General features: G+C 40.1%; 1 protein-coding gene across 6 annotated transcripts in view; it reads left to right on the plus strand.

Moving 5' to 3' along the window:
- arl6ip6 (ADP-ribosylation factor-like 6 interacting protein 6) overlaps positions 1 to 20921 on the plus strand; it is a 139754-nt gene that overhangs the window by 22830 nt on the left and 96003 nt on the right. The window contains exon 4 of one of the 6 annotated variants that reach the window (XM_043693767.1): positions 7528 to 7725. The exons of the other annotated variants lie outside the window; for them this stretch is intronic. Within the exon in view, the coding sequence (XP_043549702.1) occupies positions 7528 to 7621 (94 nt within the window). The 3' untranslated portion in view covers positions 7622 to 7725. Of the gene's footprint in view, positions 1 to 7527; positions 7726 to 20921 lie in introns of those variants that run through there. 6 annotated transcript variants of the gene reach the window in all.

Consider the following 20921-nt stretch of genomic DNA (forward strand, 5'->3'; position numbering starts at 1 on the left):
CAGGGACTGCTGGTATTTCCTTCTAGACTTTAACATATGATGTAGTTATGGTTCTGATTTATTTTAAAGAAACCAGTAAAATGCTTGTTCGTCAGGTAATTCCAATTTGTTAGAATATCCTTTAGCATAACCTTTTTTTTGAGGATATGTTGTGATGTAGGGCCAAACATCCTACCTTTCAGAGCAGCAGTGTGTACTATCTACAAGATGCACTGCAGAAATTCACATTCCAAACCCACGATCACTTTTATCTAGAAGGACAAGGGAAGCAGCTATATGAGAATACCACCATATTCTACCACCACCTTTCTAAGCCACTCGCCATTCTGACTTGGAAATATATTGCTGTTATTTCACTGTTGCTGTGTCCAAATCCTGGAATTCCCTCCCTAAGAGTTAACCCATAGCAGGTGGACAACAACGGTTCAAGCAGGCAGCTCACCACCACTTCTCGAAGGCAAGTTGGGACAGGCGGTACATGCTGGCCAGCTAGCAAAACCCACAAATGAATAAAAAAGACTTCCTAACAGGGAATACTGTTAACCAAATGAAATTGTTCTATGATGAGGACAAAAGGCGTTGCAGTGAAAATAGCATATAACCAAAACATTTTTGTTTCAGTTGCAGTTGAATTTTTGATTTAGTGCATTAGATTGCCTGTTATTGCCTTTAACACTGTTGAGCTGAGTTTGTTTCGATTGGAAGGAATTGAAAATAAAATATTGTAATAAAACTGTATCAAACCTCAACACTACAATTAGAGTATTGTGAAATGTTCTGGTAATTATATTATGAAAGGATATTCAGGCACAGGAGAGAGTGTAATAAGATTTCCAAGTTTGTTCCTGAAATTGCCTGGGTATATACATCAGGAAAGAGTTTAACAGCCTTTGTCTCTTTTCTCTCAAGCAGAAGATTGAGGAGTAACTGATTGGAAGTCTTTAGAATTAACTTTCATAGAATGGATACTGAGAATATTTCCCCTTATGGGATGGAGAGGAATTATAATTAGAAGATCATCAATATTAAACTGTTACACACAAATCAAATTATGAATTCAAAGTAAACTGCTTTATCCAAAGAGTTTTGAGAATGTGCAATTTGTTACCACAAGGAGTGATTCAATTGGATAGGCTTATAAGAATTAGGTGTGGGAGTAAGGCATTTGGCTATTTGATAAGATCATGTCTGACCTGATTATAGCTGTTGCTACGTTTCCCTGCCCGTTTCCTGTAATCCATAACTGCCTTGATCAGAAAACTATTCAACAAGACTTTCAATATATTCAGTGACCTAGTCTCCATTGTTCTCTTCTGCAGAGAATTCCAAAGATTAATGACCATCAGAGAAGGAATTTCTCATCTTGTCTTGTGTAATAATCATACATGGCACCTTATTGTGTGCCTCTTGCAAATCCAAATATACCACATGTACTGGTTTCCCCACTATTCAGCCTGCTTGCCACATCAAAGACCTCTAATAACTTGTCAAACACAATTCTCTTTTACAAAAACCATGTTAGCTCTGCTTGATTGTGTTATGATTTTGTAAAAGGCCTGCTGATACCTTTTTAATAACTGATTCTAGCATCTTCCCACTGACTGATGTTAGATTAATTTGCTTACAGTTTCCTGCTTTTTGTTTCCCGCTCTTAAGTACTCGTGTTACAATTTCAGTTCTCCAATCCACTGTGACCTTTCCAGATGTAGGAAATTTAGAAAGATTACTACCATCCACAATCTCTACAGCCACTTCCTTTCAGATGCTAGATTGCAGGCTTTAAGGGGAAGCTTGATAAGCACATGAAGGCGATGGGAATAGACTTTTCTGGTGGCATGCTTAAATGAGAAAGCTGGGAGGAGACCAGTGGAATGTGAAGACTGTCACGGCCCATTTAGGCCAAATACTGTGTATTTCTGTGCTGTTGACCTATATAATCCAATGTATTTTCCATTGCCAGTGAATAGAATTCAGTTTAATATTTAATAAATATGGAAATAAATCTCATAGTCGCTTTTAAGAAGTGTGGAATTTTTATCTAAAGACTATCTCCAAATTGTTTTTGAGACACCTGATCATTATGGTTCATGAGATTGTTTCCTGAAGTATACAGTGTGCTCTGCATTTTTGGTTTCATTTTGAAATCTTTCTCGGCTGTGATGTTTTCACTTCTGCAAAGGTGGTTGTGAATCTCACATTGGCAAGAATGGGCTTTTGACTATCTTGAGGGAAAATTTCAAATTGATGTAGCAAGAAAATTACATTCTCCACCAAAAAGCACTCATTAAATCTTAATATATATAGCTATACTTGCAGTAACGTGTTTATGACACTTGAATAATTGCATAGAGAACACACAGGTTAACATTTCAAGTCCAGTATGATGACTGTTGAGAACTCTGAAGAAGAGGATTACTGGATTTGAACCATTAACTCTGTTTTTCCCTCCATAGATGCCAGACCACTGAGTGTCTGCAGCATTATCTTTGTTATAGATTTCCAGTATTTGTAGATTGTTGCCTTTATTTCAGAGATCATGTGTATTTATATATAATTTTGTTTTTGCAGTTAAACTTTCCCTGCAGAAAATGGTGTAAATGCTATGAAGCACTTTAAAGTTGATACCATATTACTTTGGTAACAGCTATAAAGGTTTGCATGGATACAGCATGTGGGCTAGCTGAGCTGTGAGAAGGGCTGTCTGCACTTCTTGCAGTAAGAGTTCAGAAAGATTGTTTGGAGTTGAAGCTAAAACATTTTAGAATGTTCAGTGAATTTGGAAAGGCTGTCAAACCCATTTGCTCCATCAGATTAGAAAAAAGAATTGTAAGTAAGTGGGGCTTAACATCACGGTGGTTCAGTGGCTAGCACTGCTGCCTCTCAGCACCAGGGATCCAGGTTCGATTCTAGCCTTGGATGACTGTCTGTGTGGAGTTTGCACATTCTCCCCGTAGCTGCATGGGTTTCCTCTGCGTGCTCCAGTTTCCTCCCATATCCAAAGGTGTGCAGGTCAGGTGAATTGGCCATTCTAAATAGTGTTAGGTGCATTAGTCAGAGGGAAATGGGTGTGGGTGGGTTACTCTTCGGAGGATTGGTGTGGTGTAGACTAAACCAATCTAATCAGAGTCAGGTTAAGGCTGGGTTAGAGATGGCTATATCATCATGAATTTAAGCGGGCTTAAGGTTCTGTGGGTTTCGGTTGATCTGGGTGTGTTTTTTGGGAGAGGAATTAATTGCAGTTTGGAGCAAGAAAATGCTGAAGAAAAACAAGTGAGTACAGGTAACACGCCTTGTCACAAGCCTGATGGTTAGAGCTTGGAAGTCTCAAGAAATACTGGTTATATGTTGTGGGAAAGGATTAAGGTTGGGGGAAAAATGCCTCAGAGCTATTGAGTTTAGAGGGTGGAGTGAATAAAACCCACAAGCAGTATTTTCTTGATCTTGTTGTTTAAAGCTGAAATCGTATCAAGACTTAGACACTTTGGGTCAGTCTCTGGAATCATAGAGTTCTCCATTTTAGGAGGCGATTGCACTCCCAAAAAGTGAACAGTCATTGAGGCAATCTGGTGTTTGAGAGATTTTGAGGGTCTTCCAAGGCTACAACTTAGAAAGTGAAGAATAGAAATTCCTTTGCAAGTACGATAGTTTAATGAAATTTGATGAATTCACAGAATGTGAGGTGATCCTGTCGCAATCCTTTGCATTCTAATGTCCATTTTAAAAAGAAAAGTCAGTTCCTGAAGATTCCAACCTGAATTCAGTTCATGTTTTAGAAGTTTAAATACAGGATGCTTTTTACTGGATATGACATAAGTCGTTATGGAGCGAAGAATGTTGTTGAAAATATATTCTGTGCAGTGTGCATGGTTCAGCCATTAGATACTGTAGTAACTTGTGATATGAAATCAAGCAGTGTTGTACATAATGCTTGCATGCCACTTTTGTTAGATGCTGTGTGATCTACTAGCATCCAGGGAGGAGCTGAAAGTATAATCCATTTGTTGTGCTTGGTAACAGCAGAGGAAACTGTATACCTGTCACTATCAATGTGTGGAGGTGCAGGTGTTGGATTGGGGTGGACAAAGTTAAAAATCACAGGTTATAGTCCTAAAGTTTTATTTGAAAATACTAGCTTTCAGAGTGCTTCTGCTTCATCAGATAGCTCTGGAGCAGGATCATAAAACACAAAATTTATGGCAAAAGATCATAGTTTCATGCATCTGATATGATATATTGAACAAATTTGGATTGCTGTTAAGTCTCTCATCTTTTAGAATGGGTTGCAGGTTTCAGTTCATTAATATGTAAATCCCAGAACTTCTTTCCAGTTACATATCTGAGATAACAAAGTTTTTTATTTAAAAAAAAAAGTGACATCTCAGCTCAGACAATGCATTAAAGATATGAGGTTAGTGTGTCAATATCCAAATGTTGAGTCAGTCTGGTTCTATTTCCAAAATAGCAATTTATTAAACGTTGCGTGGATTGATTGCCTGCAGATTTTGTGCTTTTTGAATGAAATAGAATGTATCTGCAGTTACAATTCTGCAAATGCAAATTCACCCTATTCACTTGTGTGCGTGCATGTGAAGGAGATGGGGAGAGAGAGAGAGAGTGTGTGTGTGTGTGTGTGTGTCTAGTGTAGTGGGGTCACATGTAGTGTGACATGATCCCAAGGTTCCTGGTGAGGCCATCCTCATGGATATCGAGCTTGGCTATCAGCTTTTTCTCAGCCACTCTGCATTATTATATATCCTGAAGTCAGCCTTGGAGGATGGTCACCCAAAGATCCGAGGCCAAATGTCCCTGACTGCTGAAGTGTCCCTGGCTGGGAGGGAACATCCCTGTCTGGCAATTGTTGCGCGGTGTTCATTCATCTGTTGTCGTAGCATCTGCTTTGTTTCGCCAATGTACCATGCCTTGGAAACTTTGCCTGCAGCATTTGAGATAGACAACGCTGGCTAAGTCACATGAGTACCTGCCGTGTACATGGTGGGTGGTGTCCCCACGTTAATGATAGTATCCATGTCAACACTCTGACATGTCTTGCAGTGCTTGCCCTAACAGGGTTGTACAGTGTTGTGATCGATGTTGTCCTGAAGGCTGGGCAGTTTGCTGCAAACAATGGTCTGCTTAAAGTTTGGCAGTTGTTTAAAGGCAAGAAGTGGAGGCGTGGTGAAGGTCTTGGCGAGGTGCTCATCCTCATCAATAATGTGTTGCAGGCTGCGAAGAACATGGTGTAGTTTCTTTGCAGCTGGGAAGTTACAGGTACACAATCCTTTATCCAAAATCTCAAAATCCGAAGTTTTCTCATGAAGATTTTTTTTCTCCATAACAAGGTTGTTTGGCATGCAAACAGTTAATCTAACTCCACATTCACTTGACCCATTTCGCAGCGTGACCCAGCATGAGCAGGCGTCAATTCTTTCTCAGGGCTAGTAGTACTCACAGGTGCGTCTGCTGTTCGGTAAGATTTTTAAAAATTTCACCGTTAAACTGTTACTTATTCCGAATTTGAGAAAAATCTGAATCCCAAAAACCAGCTGGCCCCGTGCGTTTCAGATATTAGGATTGTGTACCTGTACTGGACAACAAAGGGTACCCTATCAGTTACATCCAATGCCTATCTCCTGAGGAGGTTATTATGGTTTCTCACTGTGGCACGTTGGAACTGGCGATTGATGAGTTGAGTATCGTACCCTGTGGTTATAAGGGCGTCCTTTCACACTTTCAGGTGTGTGTCATGATCTTCCTTATCTGAATGCATCCTGTCTCTATGTAGGGCTTGCCCATAGGGGACAGCTGTTTTAATATGTTTAGGGTGGAAGCTAGAGAAGTGTGGTGTCGTGAGGTTATCCATGTGTTTGCAGTAAAGTGAGGTATTGCCAGTCCTTGGTAGAAATGTATGTGTCCAAGAATGAGATAGATACTAAAGAGTAGTCCATGGTAAGTCTGATGGTTGATTGAAACTTGTTGATATCACTGTGTAGTTTTTTTCAGTGACTCCTTGCCATGGGTCTAGGGTAAGAAAATGTCATCAGTATATCTGATGTGTAGTCCTGGTTGGAGGTCCTGTGCAGCAAAGAAGTCTTATTCGAACTTGTACATGAAAATTGGCATATTGGGGTGTAACTTTGGTCCCCATGGCTGTTCCGTGTGTTTGGGTGAAGAACTGGTTGTCAAAGGTGAAAACATGATTGAGGATGAGGCAGATGAGTTGTAAATGGTGCTCTGAGATTGGCAATTGTTGGTATTGAATACAGAGGCTGTTGCAGCAATGCTGTCATCGTGGGGTACGCTGGTGTAGAGTGCCGAAATGTCCTTTGTGACGAGGAATGTTCCCGATTTGACTGGTCTGTGGGTGCTGAGTTTCTGTAAGAAATGTGGGTACCAACAACTGACTAAAGTAGCAACTTCTTTGAGGTGGAGAGTTCTTTGTTGCAACTGCAAGCAGTGAATCCAGTGCTTGCATCAGCATTGCTGATGGACAAATCATTGATGTTTTGTGGTACTGATCATTATAAGGAGAAAGAGGTCCCAGTGAGTGGGTGCAGCAAGCTTCTGTAGATAGAAGAAGCAAACCCCACCAGGACCAGGCTATCAATTGGCAAGTTTGCTAAAGAAGTGGCTGACACCTGCATCATGGGCGGTACGGTGGCTCAGTGGTTAGCACTATTGCCTCACAGCACCAGGGTCCCAGGTTTGAATCCAGCCTCAGGTGACTGCAAATTCCACACAGACGTTCTCCCCGTGTCTGCGTGGGACCCCTCTGGGTGGTCTGGTTTCCTCCCACAATCTAAAGGTGTGCAGGTTAGGTGAATTGGCTATGCTAAATTGCCCGTAGTGTTAGGTGCATTAGTCAGTCTGGGTGGGTTGCTCTTCGGAGGATCGGTGTGGACTTGTTGGGCCGAAGGGCCTGTTTCCACATGAGAAAATCTAATCTAATCATATGCCCTAATGGAACTTCTGCATCAAGTAAAGTTGTGGGTGAATGTACTATCAGCAATATGAAAATCCTGCTGTAGTATTGTGCAACTTGTAAAATGCTCCAATTTCAATCAGGTACATTGCTTTGATTTTTGCTTTCATGCTTTATAACCTTCTATTTTCTGAGAACTTTAATGTTTTTGTGTGAACTTCCTCATCAAATATTTTGATGTTTGCAAAAATGACTTCCACAAAAGTATTGAAATTTTGAAGAAAACCCAGATACACTGTTTTGGAATAAATTTTTAAAAAAATTTTCAGTCCACAGAAGTGTTTGCACTGGACTCGGGCACTGCTAAAGTAAATGAATTATAAGATTTCTTTGAAGTAGGTATCTGACATTTCAGATTTTGAAACCAATCAAAATCACTTCATACAAACTAGGAGCTAAGTTTTTTTTTGAGATGCAAAAAATAATGCTATGTTCTAAGGGTTCAATGTTAGATTCAGTACATATGTTTGATACCATGATTTGAATAGTGATTTTAGGCCTCAAAGGTATCTAGTGCTTAAATATAATTTTCAATTTTCTGTTTTCAGGAAATTAACAGGTCATTCATTCCACATGGGCTACAACATGGCGATCCTGAATGGCATTACCACAGCTTTGGCTGTAATTTGGTGGTTCACCTAAAATCAGCTTTGCCAATAGCATTGACTACTGCTGACCCCGCTCCAGACAAGCAAGCTTTCTTCGAAATAATGACATTTCTGAGAGGACCATTAGAAATGAAATTTTTTTTAAAAAAATACTTCAAAGATAAACTTATAATTGACACCATTCTATTGCCATTAACTTAAGCTTTAATGCTGTTGGTTTTTTTCTCATTGTCTTTTCAAGTTGTTCGTTAAAATCTTTCATTTGAGAATTTAACCTTCTTTTAGGTCAGTATAGAAATTGTCAGATTGTTTAAGTGAGAACACTTCATCTTATGGTTCCAAAATATGACTTTAATCTTTGCCTATAAAAGGAACCGATCAATTGTAATGATATGCTTTGGTTTTGAAAACATCAATGGATTGCATTGTTGCAAGCTACAGGATTATGACCTCGTGGGTATCCAAAACATTTGCAGCTTCAGACAGTACATTTTGTTGACTTCAAATCTATGCAAATATTGCAACCTGACCTGCAGATGTATTTTTGAATAATTTTCTTTTATATCTAGCAGTATGGATAGGAGTATGATGACTTCTGGGCACTAAACGCAAAGTAATTGACACAACTAATTAGTTGAGTCAGATCTTCTCTTTTGCTTCTTGTATCTATCATAGTGTTACATGCTAACATGACTGGTGAAACTAACCATCTTTCATTGCAGATCCCTCTCAAATTTGAGATAAAACTTTCCGGAAATTGTTGACATAAACATGGACATTTTATCCGCACTCTTAAAACACCTCCATATTTTCACTATAATTTATTGCTTTGTGTTACTGTCAAAACTTTCACACCAATAGTTTGCTTTGAGTTGTCAGTCATCCGAAAATCATTTGGTAATATGTGAAACTTGCGGCTGACAATGTTGATTGTATCAAAATCTATTTGGATTTGTACAGTCATTCAAGTAATGTTGCTAATTCAGTGAGTTTATTTTCATATAGGGATTATTTGTTCTACAGAAACCCCAGTTACAGAATGTCTATTTTGTCTGATAGTTTCCTAATAATACCAGTGTATTCTGTTCAATGAGATGAACCAATGTTTATGATGTAAATACTAGTTTCCGTTCAAAGTAACTTTATATCGTGTGGAGTTCTATTTGTTAGCATTCATTATCATGAGGATTAAGGGAGAGGACAGATTTTTTTTTTTCCGTGAACTAAAGTAGAGCCACTGAACTTAAATATATTATTTGAATAGATTCCTCTCAGGTTAAATTTTGTTTATAGGAAAAATGAAATTGTAATATCAATTGCGACCTGAAATACACTTTGACTTTATAGGTACTTATTACTTCAGTATGAATGCTATTAAGTTGATTTGATAAATTCATCTCCATTACAACAAAACATTTCATAGTGGCATGTTCACCTTTTGAGATGTTTGTGAATTATATGATAACCTCACACTCTTCAGTCAAATCACTGATTCTAAGAACTACTGTAAGTACAAATACTTGTATTTGTGAATTCAGTATGGTTAAAGAATTATAACCAGGTTTACATTTATAGTTAATTTTATATTTTGCATTTGTTTGAAAAGCAAACTTACCCATAAATCCTATTAACTTTTCACTGTGCTTAATGGTATTTTTGCAAAAAGCTACAAATAACACTTCGGTGAAATATTAAAGTAATAGACACTTGAAATCTGCACTTGTTTTCACTCATTACTGTTTGGAGAATAAAATAGATTCAGGTCTCAACTGGCATTTCGGGGGTTTTAAATTTGTTTCCATTCACCTAAACTGATGTTTTTAATACTTTTTTTAAAAAGAAGAATTGAAAGTTAATTTCAAACCACCTTCATGATTTGCAATTTCTGTGGAGTTCACTTTTCCAATATTAAATTTTCCTGTGCCGCCTCATGCAACATACTTTAAGCACTTATAAAGTGGTAGCAATCTGAACACCGATTTACCAGAATGAGGTCAAAGTTCTGCAAAAGTATAAAAATTTACATTATTTTCTTATTATATTGATTGAAGCTAATTTATAATGTACAGAATGACTATGTTCTATGTTTCAACTACTATTGAAGGCAATTTACTGTTAAACTCTTTGCTTATAATTCATGTTGCAGCTGATATTCTGTTGTGGGGTGAAAGGCTATGGCAAAGAATTATCCATGTGCGTTCCTGTTTAATTCCTTTGGGAAAACTTCATCCTTGGTGCTGATGCTGTCAAATAGCAATGCAGTGCTTTCCTGTACGGAATGAACAATGGAAAGATATTCATGTTGTCATACATTCTTGGAACTTTTTCAGCAGACTCAATTTTGGAAACCATCTGAAGGAAATTGCTATATTTTTCGATCCATTGTGACAACATTTGATTATTTAATAGAAATTATTTCCAATATTTAAATATATTTTCACTGAATTGACAAAGTTCAATAATACAAATGTTTTCATTATTAATCCATTATTAAAGTTCAGTAATAGTTACTTTTATAAACCTGTATTAGAACTGTGATGTAGGTGAGCTGATATTCAAATTGTCCTAACCACAGTGATCAACCGGTGTCATATTGCTCTTCCTGATTAATGAAGATATTTAATTTCACAGACATCACAACAAAGTGATTTTTTAAAAATCCCACTTTTCATTTGATTGTCAGTTTGTGCCTAATCCTGGGAAATTTTATGGTCTGATTTTCTTAACTGAAGCAAGGTTGAGGCTACACATGGTTTCTGCAAAACCAACAGAGCAAGTGAAACATTATCTTCCTAGTAGTCTGATCAGGCTCAAATACCTTTAAGATTGGTGAGTAATTGTACTGTTGTATCTTTAAATGAAATAATACAATATTATGCATCATGGTTGGAATTTGATTTTTTAACAAATAAAATTATATTTCAATATTCATAGCATTGATTTTTGAGGCATGCTCTGATTATAATTTAAATTATGGAGGAACAGATTCAATATTGAAAATTTCGTTGCTAATATCACAGTACACTTCATTAGTAGTTTCCATTTAGCCTACAGTGTACAGTTCAAAATTAAAGAAGTATTTTTGGTATTAAACAATCTTAGAGTGGCAATTTGGCCCACCATACTGTTCTGGCTCTCTGTGTGAATCTCATCCCTTGAATTTTCCTCCTTGAAAATCGTTCTTTATATTATTACTCCAATTTCGTTTTGAAAGCCACAATTTTATCTGCTTCCACTACATTCCCCCAGATTGCATTTTAGATTTTAACCACTTGATCCATAAAGTTGATTTTTCTCTATTTTCTCTGATTCTTTTTCTAATCAGTTTAAATCAGTGTCTTCTGGTGTTAAATTCCTGCCAATAGAAATGATTTCTTTCTGCCTTTACAATTGCAAACATCCCTAGCTGCTTTAAAAGGAAGGGTCCTAGATTCTCCGATCTATCCATAGAACTGAAGTGTCTCATCCCTGGAACCATTCTATGGAATTTTGCACCTTTTCTAATATTTCTGTATCCTTCTTCAGATGTGGGACTCAAAATATCCTTATTCATAAAGTTTAGGATCTTGTATGTTTTATTAGTTGCTGTCAATGTGCCCAGCCACCTTCAATGATCTGTGACCATCCTCCGGACTTCGGGACAAGCAACAACGCAGAGTGGCTGAGCAGAAGCTGATAGCAAAGCTCGGTGCCCATGGGAATGGGCAACCCAACCGGGGCCTTGGGTTCATGTCGCACGGTACGCTGTAATACACACACACACACACACGCACGCACGCACGCACGCACACACACATACCTCCATACTCCGACACCCATACAGACTCTTTCTCCGATGCAAGCGCGCTCTCATATATACACATGAACACTCCTGCACTCAAACCGATACATGCACTCTCACAGACACACAGTCCATCACACACACACTTAAAGAAGCCTATGTGCACACTCACTCACTCTTCTGCTCGTACACACGGAAACATAAGTTTATGGGGTAATATTTGCAGAATTATTTTATTTTTCTCAAAAGCTGCATGAATCTATGTAAAACTAAGCAGAGGGCTTGTCAGTCTGACTCAACATTGGGACAGACTCCACATCTATTGTTAGAAAAACTGAGCTATCTCGAGAATGTAATTTAAAAGAAGTTCTGGGATTTACATATCAAAGAACAGAAGCCAGCATATCCCATTCTAAAAGATGAAAGATTTGTCGAAAATTGTTTAATGTATCACATCTCCATGACGCTGGCCTCCTTTGGCTATAAATTCTGTGATCATGATCTTATCTTCCACAACCACCTGATAAAGTAACAATGCTCTGAAGGTTACTGCGTCCATATAAACCTGTTGGACTTTCACCTGGTACTGTATGATTTTTAATTTTGTCCACCCCAGTCCAACACCAGCACCTCCAAGTCATATTGACTAGATTACTTACATCAGCTCTGCTATTAACAAAGAAGTTACTGGGTTGAAAAGATTTATGCTCAACAAAGCCATGACCCCCCTAATTGCTCAGGCTGAGAGGGTGGAGTGGATAGGTGGTTTTCCTCGGAGTCCTTCTCCCACTGCAACTCCCAGGTCATTTCCTCTGCCCTGAAGCTCTTCAACCATGTCACTGTCCCCATGACTTGTCCGGACTACCTGCCTATCTCCTTTTCCTCCCTGACCTATCACCTTCATCCCCTCCCTTACTCAACTATTGTACTCTATGCTATTTTCTTCCCACCCCCACCCTCCTCTAGCTTATCTCTTCAGACTCTCTGCCTTTATTCCTGATGAAGGGCTTTTGCCCGAAACGTCGATTTCGCTGCCCCTTGGATGCTGCCCGAACTGCTGTGCTCTTCCAGCACCACTAATCCAGAATCTGATTTCCAGCATCTGCAGGCATTGTTTTTACCTCCATGAGGAAACTCCTCCCTATTCCTACCTAAGTCCTTAGTACTTGATACTAATAATGACCACTGAGTGTTCGCACCTTCCCCCTTCAAAGTGCTCTGTAGCCAATGGCATTCTTAACCCTCTCAAAAATCATGCAACACTGGGTTCTCGTCCAACAGGTTTATTTGAAACTGCCTCCAAATAAACCTGTTGGATTCTAACCTGGTGTCATGTAATTTTTGACTTTGTTCACCCAGTCAAATACTGGCACCTCCACGTCCTCCTTAGCCCTGGCACAAGAGAGGACATATCCTGCTCTTGATTCATATCTCTTATCTGTAGAAAAGCCTCCGATTCTAACAACTGAAAAACTCCAATTACACTTGATTTCAATTGATTAATTTTCTGTCCTGGAAAGCTGAGTCATCCATGGTGACATTTGTTAATTTCTCTGACTGTGCTCCCCAGAGGAGCGATAAGACTAGTATTCTTCAGACCTGTATACAGTTTGTAAGTGAAATGCAATTTAGCTGGTGGCCACTCATTTCCTCTTTTGCCTCCCTTAAACTGCTAGGTCGCCACACCTGGAAATCTATTATCCATATAACTCTCAACCTTGCAAATCCATCAGATTAACAGCAGCTTATCAAACCCTGAACTCGCAGCAGATACATTCTCCACATGTTTGTCCAGGGTATGAGAAATAGAGTTCTTGCATGAAACAGGGTGTGCATTCCACTGGAGAACAGGAAGTACTTAGCCTACCAAGTTCCTTATGAATTTTATGTTTCAATCATGTCACCTCTCATTTTTTCAAAACTCTGAAATATAGTCCTAATCTATTCAATCTCTCTTTAGGACAATTCCTAATTAGGGGTGAACCTTTGACTCTCTTCAGGACAAGTATGTCCTTCCTTAAGGAGGCCAAAATTATAGGTAAAAGCAAGGACTGCAGATGCTGGAAACCAGAGTCTAGATTAGAATGGTGCTGGAAAAGCACAGCAGGTCAGGCAGTATCCAAGGAGCAGGACAATCGATGTTTCGGCCAAAAGCCCTTTATCAGGAATAGAGGCAGGGTCCCTCTATTCTTGATGAAGGGCTTTTGCCCGAAACATCGATTTTTTTTTTTTAAATTTTTCCTGCTCCTCGGATGCTGCCTGACCTGCTGTGCTTTTCCAGCACCACTCTAATCTAGACCAAAATTTATATCCTACACCAGGGTGGCTTCATTGTCTTGTAGGGGTAGAAGATGCCTGTATTCTATACTTCAATCCATTTGTAACAAGGGCTCACATACCTTCTAGTTTGTGTATTTACATGTTAACTGTTCTTCATGGACATCCAATTTCCTCTAAATGCAAGCATTTTCCAGTCTTCTATCAAACAACTTTCGAAAATGGATAACTTCACACTTTGCGTACTTCATACCATCTAAAGAACAATGAACAATACAGCCCAGGAATAGGCCCTCCAGGCCTGTGCTGCCATATTTTGCCCTTCAATGCTAAAATTGTCATTCACTTAAATAATCCGTATCCCTATTTTCCCTTCCTTTTCATGTATTTATCCAGTGCTTTTTGAATGTTGCTATTGTGACTATTCCACCATCACCTCTGGCAATAATTTCCAGGCGCTCACCACTCATTGTGTGAAAACCTTGCCTTGCATGTCTCTTTCAAACTTGCCCCCTTGCAACTTGAACCTGTGTCCCCTAGTAATTGGCCCCATCATCCTGGGGAAAAAAGCCTCATATTTTCCAATCTATCAATGTCACTCACAATCTTATAAACTTCTATTAACTCACTCCCAACCTTGTGCATTCCAGTGAAAGTGACCCCAGTCAAGCCAACCTTTCTTCAAAGAATCATAAAATCTCTACAGTGTGGAAACAGGCCGATTGGCCCAACAGGTTCCACACTGACACTCTGAAGAGTAGCCCACCCAGACCATTCACCTACTCTATTACTTTACATTTACCCCTGACTAATGCACCTAACCTACACATCCCTGAAAGCTATAGCCAATTTAGCATGGCCAATTCACCTAACCTGCACATCTTTGGATTGTGGGAGGAAACCAGAGCACTCAGAAGAAACCCACGCAGATATAGGGAGAATGTGCAAACTCCACACAGTCACCCAAGGTGGGAATGGAAACCGGGTCCCTGGCACTGCGAGGCAGCAGTGCTAACCACTTAGTTACAGTGCCACCCCATCATAGCTAAAATCCCCCAAACCAGGTAATATCCTGGTAAACCTTTTCTGTACCCTCTCCAAAGCATCCACATCCTTCTGGTAGTTCAGTGACCAGAACTTTGCGCTATTCCAAGTGTAGCCTAACTAAGGTTGTATAAAGCTGCAGCATAATTTGTCTATCCTTATATTCAATGCCCTTTCCAATTAAGGCAAGCATACTATATGCCTTTTTCACTACATTATCTTCCTACGTTGCCACCTTCAGTGATCTGTGGACCTGCACACTCTGATCCCTCTGCATATCGATACTTCTAAGAGTTCTGCCATTCATCGTATAATTTCCACTCTACTTGACCTTCCAAAATGCATCACCTCATATTTGTCTGGATCCATCTGCCATTTTTCTGTCTGTGCCTCCGACTTATCTGTATCCTGCTATATTCTCTGACAATCCTCCTCACTATCCACAGCTCCACCAATCTATGTATCATTCGCAAACCTATAATTAAACCAGCTACGTTTTCCTCCTGCCTTGTTCTTTCACCCAAACTCTGTATATTCCTCTGCATGTTCTTTACGTCCTCCCAATCACTTACCTTTCTACCTAATCTTGTATCTTTAGCAAAGTTACATACATTGCATTCAATAGTTGAGAGTGTGGTGCTGGAAAAGCACAGCAGGTCAGGCAGCGTTGGAGGAGCAGGAGAATCGACGCTTCGGCCGTAAACCCTTCATCAGGAATGAGGCTTGTGGGCCGGGGGCTGAGAGATAAATGAGACAGGTGTGGGGATGGGGGGAAGGTAGCTAGAAATACAATAGGTAGATGAAGGTGGGGGAACAAGGTGATGGGTCTGAGGGGAGGGTGGAGCGGATAGATGGGAAAAATGATGGATAAGTCAAAACGGCAATAACAAGTTGGAGGCTTGGGATAATGTGGGGGAGGGGAAATGAAGAAACTGATGAAATCCACATTAATCCCATGTGGTTGCAGGGTCCCAAGGTGGAAAATGAGGCATTCTTACACCAGTCGTCGGGTAGTTAGACTTTGTCTTCGCAGTAAGTCCAGGAGCTGCATGTCCTTGGTGGAGTGGGAGGGGAAGATGAAGTGTTCAGCCACAGGATGGTGGGGTTGGTTGGTGTGGGTGTCCTAGAGATGTTCTCTGAAATGATCCGCAAGTTGGCGTCCAGTCTCCCTGATGTAGGGGGAAACCACATTGTGTACAACGGATACCGTAGATAACATTGGTGGAGGTGCAGGTAAATGTCTGTCAGATGTGGAAGGACCCTTGTGGCCTTGGACGGAGGTGTGGCCCAGGTTTTTCACTTCCTGTAGTGGCGGGGGAATGTGCCGGGAGTAGGCTGTGGGCTGGTGGGCAGCGTGGATCTGGTGAGGGAGTCGCGAAGGAAATGGTCTTTCTGGAACGCTGATAGGGGTGGGGAGGGAATTATTTCCCTAGTGGTGTGGTCTGTAGGTAACAGAAGTGACGGAGGATGATGCGATGTATACGGAGGTTGGTTGGGTGGAAGGTGAGGATTGGGGGATGGGGGCTCTGTCCTTGTTGTGTTGGGAGGGATGGGGTTCAATGGCAGAGGTGCAGGAAGTGGAGGAGATCCGCTGGAGAGCATCGTCGACCACATGACCAGCAGCACACTCTCAACTCTGATCTTCAGTCGTCACTTTCTCCACACTACATTCAATGCCCTAATTTAAATCTTATAAATAGCTGAGGATCAAGAATTGATCTTTGCAGTACCCTGCTATTCTGCTTGTTCCTACTTTTAATTATTAACCAGCCCCCAATCCATAAATTCTAATCTTACTTGCATTGATACCTTATCAAATGCTTTTTGAAAATCTTAAGTTTTTTGGCCACTAGCTCCCCTGATACAACTTAATGGTTACATGCTCAAAATCCTTGACTAATTAGTCAAACAGTATTTCTCTATTGGAAATCCCTGTTAACTTTACTGAAATCAAATGATTATCCATTTGACCTTTTGGATATAGGTTTGCTCGCTGAGCTGAGAGGTTCATTTACAGATGTTTCGTCACCCTACTAGGTAACATCTTCAGTGGGCCTCAGGCGAAGCAGTGCACATGATTCCTGCTTTCTATTTGTATGTTTGAGTTGGTGATGTCATTTCCCATTCTTTTTGTCAGGTGGTGGTAGATGGGGTCTAACTCGATGTGTTTGATGATAGAGTTCCGGTTGGAATGCCATGCTTCTAGGAATTCTCATGCGTGTCTCTGTTTGGCTTGTCCTAAAATGGATGTGTTGCCCTCGTCAAAGTGGTGTCGTTCTTTATCTGTATGTAAGGATACTAGTGAGAGAGGGTCATGTCGTTTTGTGGCTAGTTGGTGTTCATGTATCCTGGTGGCTAGTTTTCTGCCTGTTTGTCCAATGTAGTGTTTGTTACAGTTCTTGCATGGTATTTTGTAAATGACATTAGTTTTGCTTGACCTTTTACATATCCCTAATAATAGTTTTAGCATTTTACTTGATATGGATGTCATGCTAACTGGTCTTTAGTTTCCCCATTCCTCTTACTGTCATTTATTAAATTGTGAGGCTATGTTTGCTACTTTCCAGTCACTGGGGACACATTATAGAATGTCATGAATTCTGGAATATCAAAAACAGTATAACCTTTTGTTGAGTTGCTGCTGTATATGACTGGCTCGTGCATTTGCCTACATAGTCTACTGGTGATGTAGTGGTTGGAAGAGTTTCCATCAAGGAACCTGCTCTGTTCTTATTTTAAATAGTTTGGGTGGAGCAGTTTTTGTCAGGTATGTCCAGGAAGAATTTCTGACACAATATGTAGATTGGCCAACATGTAGATAGGCCTTTTACCATATCCCTAACCACATCATGAACCAGGCCATGTGTCAATGGCAACATTTCGGTGATACTGATCACAACTCCCTATAGTCACGGAGAGGGATAGGAGCAGATAGTATGGGAAAGTATTTAAGTTAGGGAGGGTGAATTACAATGACAGGAACTGGGGCGCCTAAATTGGGAACCGATGTTTTCATGGAAATGCATGATGAAATGTGGAGGTTGTTTAGGGAGCACTTGCTGCAAGTTCTGAATAGGTTTGTCTCACTGAGGCAAGGAAGGGATGGTAAGGTGAAGGAACCTTGGGTGACAAGGGATGTAGGACATCTCCTCAAGAGGAAGAAGGAAGGTTACTTGAGATTGAGGAGGCAAGGATCAGACAGGACTCTAAAGGGTTACAAGATAGCCAGGCAGGAACTGAAAAATGGACTTAGAGCTAGCAAAATCATTCATGGGATTAAGGAAAACCCTAAGGCATTCTACACTTCTGTGAGATACAAGAGGATGGCCAGAGTGATCACGGACAATGGAGGGAACTTGTGCCTGGAGTCGGAGGAGGTAGGGGAGGTCTGTAATAAATTCTTTGCTTCAGTATTCATTACTGAAATGGACCTTGTTGTTTGTGAGGACAATGTGAAATGGGCTGATATACTCGAACAGGTTAATGTTAAGAAGGAGGATGTGCTAAACATTTTGAATGTAAGGGTAGATAAGTCCATTGGGCCAGGTGGGATATACCCAAGGTTACTACAGAAAGCGAGAGAAAAGATTGCAGCGCCTTTGGCGATGGTCTTTGTGTCCTCACTGTCCCTGGATTAGTGTCAGATGATTGGAGGGTGGAAAATGTTATTCCCTTGTTCAAGAAAAGGAATAGGGATAATCCTGGGTTTTACAGACCAGTCAGTGTTATGTCCGTGGTGGACAAAATATTGGAGAGGATTCTGAGAGACAGGATTTATGATTACTTGGAAAACCATAGTTTGATTAGAGATAGTCAGCATGGCTTTGTGAGGGTGGGTTATTGCCTCTTAAGCCTTATTGAATTCTTTGAGGATGTGACAAAACACATAGATGAAGATAGAGCAGTGGATATGGCGTACATGGATTTTAGCAAGGCATTTGATAAGGTTCCCCATGGTAGGTTCATTCAGAAAGTAAGTAGGCATGGGATAGAGGGAAATTTGGCTGTCTGCATACAGAATTGGCTGGCCCATAGAAGACAGAGGGTTATAGTAGATGGAAAGTGTTCAACCTGGAGCTTGATGACCAGTGGTGTTCTGCAGGGATCTGTTCTGGGACCTCTGCTCTTTGTAATTTTTATAAATGATTTTGATGAGGAAGCAGATGGGTGGGTTAGTAAGTTTGCCGATGACACAAAAGTTGGTGGAGTGGTGGATAATGTGGAGGGCTGTTAGTGAGTTGCAATTGGACATTGACAGGATGCAGAACTGGGCTGATAAATGGCAGATTGAGTTCAACCTGGAAAAGTGTGATGTGATTCATTTTGGAAGATCGAATTTGACTCAGATTTCATGGTTAAAGGCAGGATTCTTGGCAGTGTGGAGGAACAGAGGGATCTTGGGATCCATGTCCACAGATCCCTCAAATTTGCCGCCCGAGTTGACAGGATTGTGAAGAAGATGTAGGTGAGCTAGCTTTCATTAGCAGGGGGATTGAGTTAAACAGCCATGAGGTTATGCTGCAGCTCTATAGAACCTTGGTTAAACCACACTTGGAATATTATGTGCAGTTCTGGTCGCCTCATTGGAGGAAGGATGTGGAAGCTTTAGAGAGGGTTCAGAGGAGATTTACCAGGACGCTGCCTGGATTGGAGGGCACATTTTGTGAATAAAGGTTGAGAGACCTGAGGCTTTTCTCATTGAGGTGAATGGTGAGAGGCAACTTGATAGAGGTGTACAAGATGATGAGAGGCATAGATAGAGTGAATAGTCAGAGACTTTTTGACCAGGGCAGAATTGGGTATCACAAGGAGGCATAATTTTAAGATGATTGGAGGAAGGTTGAGGAGATGTCAAAGTTAGGTTTTTTACACAGAGAGTGGTGGGTGGGTGGAATGCACTGCCAGTGGTGGTAATAGAGTCAGATACATTAGGAACATTTAAGCGATTCTTGGATAGGCACATGGATGATAGTTGAATGAAGGGTATGTAGGTTAGTTTGACCTTAGAGTAGGATAAAAGGTCAGCACAACATCAAGGGCCAAAGGGCCTGTACTGGCTATACTGTTCTATGTATAATGTTCTGGTGATGATGAGTGTAATTTAGTGTTGCAGCAACATCCACTCAAATGAATGATGAACACTCTAGTTCACCACTCACTTTAAAGCCCTCCACTAATGCTCCTCATGTTTTTCTTAATGAGTATTCACAATATTGGAAAACAAATTTCCATTTCTTTTAAATGCCTATGGCAAAATGGATGATTTAATCTTGCATTTCCAATATCTATGCAGGTATTTCATCCTTGCCAAATTTAAATGAAATACTTAAATGGTGATGAACATTTCAGCTCTAACCTTAAATTGGATGATTTTGCCAGCACATTGCAAAAGTAGATTTATTATGCTGGGCATCTACTTTAAAACATTTGTCAGAAAGAATATATTTCCCTTAATTTGCCCATAAGGCTGCCTTGCAGTAGCCTATTCAAGTTCCTACTTGAATGAAGCAATCTTCTGTAAATACAACTGTCAGCAATGTTGAGGCTTGTGCATCCTCATAGCATTCATGTAGCACAAATTATTCTTTGACCAATTTTGGATAATTTCTGTAAAATGATTTCATGCTTTTCTAATTAGTGACAGAAAAAAGACTTTAATTTATATATTAATTAAAGTATTTTCAAGCATGAATAAGAGAAATACTTTGAAAGGCAATGTTTTTGTTGGAATATGTAAAGTTAATTTTCTGACCATTTAATATAGAACATTCATATTTTTGAAGCTCAAGTTTGAGCAGAATGTCAAGTATTGTTTCTATTTTACTTCTTTCAATTCCATTTTATAGTTTGAGTCAAAATTCCCATTCAAAATGTCTTGAAAAAAGTCCCATGCCATACAATCTGAATGGGAAAGACCATTCAAAAAGTCACTATTTACCTGTTGTACTTCCTGTCTCTGTAGGTGGTGCTTTGGTTGCCATTTTGAATGTTAAAAATTATTTTGGAGTTAATAAAACAAAACACAACTGCAAGATACCTTTCCTCATGTATAAAAGTCAGCATGTGTATTAGAATGCTGCACTGGTTAGCATGGTTAGCACTGCTGCCTCACAGCTCCGGAGACCCGGGTTCAATTCCCGCCTCAGGCGACTGACTGTGTGGAGTTTGCACATTCTCCCCGTGTCTGCGTGGGTTTCCTCCGGGTGCTCCGGTTTCCTCCCACAGTCCAAAG

This window comes from Chiloscyllium plagiosum, chromosome 7 (assembly GCF_004010195.1).
Source record: "Chiloscyllium plagiosum isolate BGI_BamShark_2017 chromosome 7, ASM401019v2, whole genome shotgun sequence".
Classification (NCBI taxonomy): Eukaryota; Metazoa; Chordata; class Chondrichthyes; order Orectolobiformes; family Hemiscylliidae; genus Chiloscyllium; species Chiloscyllium plagiosum.